The following is a 5436-nucleotide window of genomic DNA, read 5'->3' as shown; positions in this document are numbered from 1 at the left end:
AAATTGTTCAAATCAATGATACCCCTAAATACCAACTTTTTGGCCTCTTTGATAACTTTTAGGTCAGAAGCCGTTAGAGGTATGGAAATCTAATTGACAGTCACTGACAGGAATTTCCATGAGGAATCAATTGAAACGTTCGAAATCGGACAAAATTAAAAAAATTACAGTTTCGGACACCGTCAATTTGGGTCCCTTTATCTGGGAAACGAAAAACAATAGATCAAATTCGTCGACATGCTACCGAAACCATTCCATGAAACAAATAAATAGAGAAAATCGAACAAAACTGAAAAAAAATTCGACATCCTCTCAAATAATTTTTCAAACCCGATTATAGTTGCTGAGAAATGAACTCGGATGTAAACTTCTGGCATTTGTTAGTCTTGTATGTTTTTTTTTAAATTCTAGTTCATTTATATGATTTGGGGTTTAGTGTGACGTCCATTTTCACTGAACTAGTACACAATTTTATTAGCTAGGGGCCAGCTGAGGACCACCACCGGGATTTTCTCAATGCGTTGAAGACACATTGGCGCATGGCTTTCAGCTGTTGTCTTCTCTTTTGTCGGGTTGTTGTCTCTTTGACATTTTCCCCATTTCCATTCTCAATTTTATTTAATATAAGTCAATGAACTGGAAAATGTATGTCGCAGTGACCATGTAACTTTTGCTTTGGTGCTAATCTACTATCCCCGATGAATCTGTATGCAAGATTGGAGGATTCTATCATGTATATTTGTTCCGATATAAATCTGACATTCAACCTTTATGCGGATGCAAACGTGCACGTGGGCACCGGGGCTACTCCTGACAATAGTCCCCTTCAAATATAAGGCCACACTCGCACCAGCAAAGTTGTAAGGAATTAATATAAGTTGTAATTACTTGTTTCCCAATTCACTTTAAATAAATATGTTTGAACTATAACTATGCTAAAACAGCAAAACAAATGTTTCGATGACTAATGGGACAAAAACAATATATTTCCAGAAAATCAAAGATATAGCTCGTATGTATGAATGAAACAATTTTCTTCTGTCACCAGTGCTGAAAACCTGACCGTTGATATTATTTTTAGAACCAAACAAAAATCATTTCAAACACATATATATGTTCATGTATTTTTTTTTAATTTTTATTTCACAAAAATGTTTTCTATTATTTTAACATTTTAAATTTGGATAACTGCAACGTTATCTCTGACAGCAACATAGGAACTATAAAAATAACAAAAGTTGTTTTTACAATTACTACTTGCCACGAGATATATTCTTTCAACAAAATATAAAAGAAGGCTTCATGTTGTGTTTCAAATTATATCATTGATGCACAGGCCACACACGTAACTAATCCCACTTTTGAAAAGTGTCAACAATGCTCTAATAAAATCCTAAAACCAGAGGCTTACCTGATCCACGAGTCGCCGCTGAACTTGAAAACTTGATATCATTATCACTATAATTTTCTACTTATAATTTTCTATTCTTTTTGCCACGTAAATATCTGTCATATTCATACAGTTGTACTTGAAATTGAACTTGATTTCACAGGTCCGACATATAAACTGGGCCTAAACAACGAAAAAAGAACGCATAATACCGCTCCCTATGTTCTGAGCCACTACAATTACTCTGAATATCTAAATTAAATATAAATTTTCTTGGTGATCACTTTTTCAGGTCGTGATAAGTAGTCTGATAAAGGTTATATTTTGCATACCGATTGATGAACATATTTGCAAATACATTTATCATCAATCTTTAATACTCTATGGGTCATAGTGGCCAGGTTTTATCAAAATCTGTACAGTGATTTTATACAATACGATATTTAAAAAAAGATTATTGACAACGGCAATCATCAAGTGATGGCAAAAGCTAACATGGACCTTTGGCATGTCAGGGACAATAACTCTGTATTTTAAACTGGTAGGTCTGATTTCGATGAAATGTCGCCTGCTTTAAAGGAAGATCTTGTCTTGGAAATTAAAACATATTTTTAATTTACATTAATCATTTATAGATTTCAACAAACATATAGAAAATGATGTGGACTTTTTGTCCAGGTGAGGTAAAAAAAAAAAGAACAACAAAAAACAAACAAGAAACAACAAAAAACCCCAATTCACATGAAAAAGAAAAAAAAAGAACAATTTTCACATGTGTCTCTCTTGCACAAACATATAAACATCAATTTTGCAACTTTTCTTAGGGTGCACTTTGCACATTTTGAGAAAAAAAAATAAAATTCCCAAGATAAAAATCGTAATTATATAACGAGAATTTTCAGATCAATTTATAAGTCCTACTTCCTACAGTAGAGATCATATGCATATTTATACACACTAAACTAAAATCAAGGCTGAAAAGTTTCTCCTTTTTTCTCATTACTTTCTTTATGGCATCTTAAATATCGGTGCAGAAGCAGTTATTCGCTTATCTTTTTTTTTAATATGCCACAACATTCAGACATTAATAGCATTTATTGTCCTTTAAAATCCATCATGCTATCAGTTTGAACGCAAGAAAAAAAATTCAGTAGAATATGAATAGATACACATTTCTTGGAAAATAACCCCATGTCACTGTTAATATGATCATATGCTCAAGCAATATTCATTACAAAGCAGGAGTCGTCAGACAGGATGCTGTCCATTTCCATTCTAATCTCTGGGTAACTCGAATATGTTGACGGTAACTCTAGTGATGGTCCACAAGTATGTGCAATAGGTCTCCTGTTAAATCCTTCCAACTGTGTAAAAGATATGTCTATTTTCGGAACTGTTATAGTCTCTGAACCGGTCAGAAATCTCAATAGTTTTCTAAGTGACACAGTATTTTGGCCCCTCACGTATTGTTGAAAAAAGCGTAATGAGGCATTCTCAGCGTTCGTTATTGGACTAGCCTTCAGCAGTTTTAAAAATGTCCTTGGGGTTTGGTTCAAGATTAACATATTTTTCTAACAGCTTATCAACTGATAAAAAGGTACCCATGAAAGTTTCTCTACATGTGATTGCCATATTATCCATCGCATATTTGGGTTTTTGTATTAACTCTTTATGAGCAATTTTGTCTATAATTGATTTCATGTTATCCTTTGAAGGATTGATGCTGCATTGAAACCTTTCCAAAAGGTCTAAAAGCTCATCCTTATCCTCTCCTTTCAGATCGTCTTTTAGCGCAGCTTGTATTAAGTCACGGTCCGTTTGGCTAACAAAGTGAAGGAAGGAATTAAAGAAATCTGCTGATGTCACAGTTTCTTCCCCAAATGCAATGACGATGGTGGTTACCTTTGAAAGTTGTAGGGGGAAAATTTGGTGGTCCTGATAACCCTTTGCCTTGATACGCCCTATGGACATCCATTCGTCTGCCTGCCACCTCGAGTTCAAGGCATGTACCCTGCAATCTTCCCCTTCGGAGGAACACCTGAGGAATTCAATCCAGAAGGAAGAATAGACATCTCGAGACACACCATCTAAATCTGACCCTATTTCATTTACATACTCAAACATTAAATTTCTCTGTATTATATACTGTTGTTTGAATATTGTTATCATATCGTTAAGTAAGTCTGACCTGTGTACTCTTATTTTTTGGGTTTCTGTCATCATTTGAGAGGGATGGGAAACCCTAAAATCATCCAAAACCATAGGTCCATCTTGATTTTGTGTTAAAGCCTCATTCAAAGTAACTGGTTCTTCTACTGGCAAACTAAAATCACCTGGGACATCTATGTTCTCTGGTTCTAAAAATGCTACATGCTCAAAAAAGTCCGGAATGCTATCGAGAGAATCTCCACCATCAAAATCAGCAACCCCCGAGGATAGTATGGCTTCTGCTATAATATCTGTTCCTACAGAGTGTGTTAAATCATTTTCATCTTGTTCCTTTTCATCAGTTTGTTCTTTCTCGTGCTGCTCATCTATTTTTACAGATTTTTTTGGTAGTGATAGTTTGGGGAGGCTCTCCTCCTCCACTGGAGTGAGCAAAATGTAGAAAGTTAATAACGTAAGGCCTATGGCTGTGTAAAGGTCCCCAACACTGAGAGTGTCGCCCACAACTTCAACCTCGAAGTTTTTAATTTCAAAATTGAAATCAACTACAGACCCAAGTTTAGAAATGCCATCTTTTCCAAAGTAGATTTGTTTTCCAAGTTTTATAATTTCATCTTTCTTGGCAGACTTGTTAATTGGCAACTTTCTAGGCCCACCACCTTTTTGTGTCCAGATTTTAGTGAACTGTCCAGTCTTATCTTTCTTCATAAGAACAAGTTTTACTTGTCTAGTACCTTTAAGAGCATTTTGGTTACCAGTGTATCTATTACTTGTATCTTCCGATTCTGAGTCTGAACTACCTTTTTTTTTTTGTTCTTATTTTTCATTGCTTTAAGTGTTTGCTTTAAAGATGATACAATACAACCCTTCGACTTTCTTTTAGGGTTTCTTGTTTTTGGCGAATTCTGTTTTCGAAGAAAACTGCGAACAAGCACACGATCTCCATACCTTGGAATAAATTTAGATAATTCTCTGTCATCCATTTCCAGTATAACTTTACAGTCTATCTGAAAAAAGGAAATGATTATTCAGCTATGGAAAAAGAGATTGGAATATAAGCAGCATACTACCCATGGTTCGTGTAACAGTAGTGAATGCCAAAGAATATTTAATAGTTTTTGGTATATACTCCTTATTTATTTACCAATATACCTGCATGTTTCACTTATGTTGAAAAGGAAGCCATTGTATAAAAAAACCATAGATTATCAATAATAACAAAGTATGTCCTATTCTCAACATTGTAAGAGGGTTGTTTCTTCGGGATTAAAGAGGGTAATTCTAGAGATTGATATTTACTTATTGAAGAAAGAATGAATACGACTCCAATGAGTAATTTGATTACCGAACATGCCAGGCTACTTTAAGAAGGGGAGGCGGTTTTTATACTTGCATGCTCCTGGAAATACCAATATCTCGATAGACAAATCATTTGGCACGGACTTGTATATGTGTACTTTAAATAGATAAGGATCCCTCTTCCGTTTTCTCTAATCCTTTAAATATTCTTACATCTTCCTTCATGAACTTGTTTCAATATTTTATTTTAGGGGGGGGGGGGGGATTACTTAAATAAAAATGAAGATTTAATATGATAACTGTGTGTTTATAGGTTAACTAGAAGCTCTAATGTTGCTCGATCTAGGTCCATATCAAACAAAAGATACTCCAACATTGTAGATTGGAATAGACTTTATGACAAAAATCTTTTATTTTGTTGATCTTGCATAAATGATATTTTAGTCTGTTTAATTTCTATCTATTTACTATATTTTTTGTTCAAAACATAAAAGAGGGGACACAATTCTCGTTCAAGGGGAATGAGAGTCTACTAACTATATCGGCAAAATTTGACTTTTTAATAGATCTTTCTTTGTTGA

General features: G+C 34.3%; 1 protein-coding gene across 1 annotated transcript; it reads right to left on the bottom strand.

The window, feature by feature from the left end:
* Positions 1–2307: 2307 nt before the first annotated feature.
* On the bottom strand, positions 2308–4599 carry LOC127707331 (uncharacterized). Its single transcript, XM_052211847.1, has 3 exons — positions 4291–4599; positions 4110–4258; positions 2308–2314 (listed from the first exon to the last, which is right to left on the bottom strand). The coding sequence occupies exons 1-3, from the start codon at positions 4537–4539 to the stop codon at positions 2308–2310; spliced, it is 405 nt and encodes a 134-aa protein (XP_052067807.1). The 5' UTR covers positions 4540–4599.
* Positions 4600–5436: the final 837 nt, after the last annotated feature.

Source organism: Mytilus californianus, unplaced genomic scaffold (assembly GCF_021869535.1).
Source record: "Mytilus californianus isolate M0D057914Y unplaced genomic scaffold, xbMytCali1.0.p SCAF_65, whole genome shotgun sequence".
NCBI classification, from domain to species: Eukaryota; Metazoa; Mollusca; class Bivalvia; order Mytilida; family Mytilidae; genus Mytilus; species Mytilus californianus.
The sequence above is the reverse complement of the archived record's forward strand: the minus strand, read 5'-3'. Positions and strand labels throughout refer to the sequence as shown.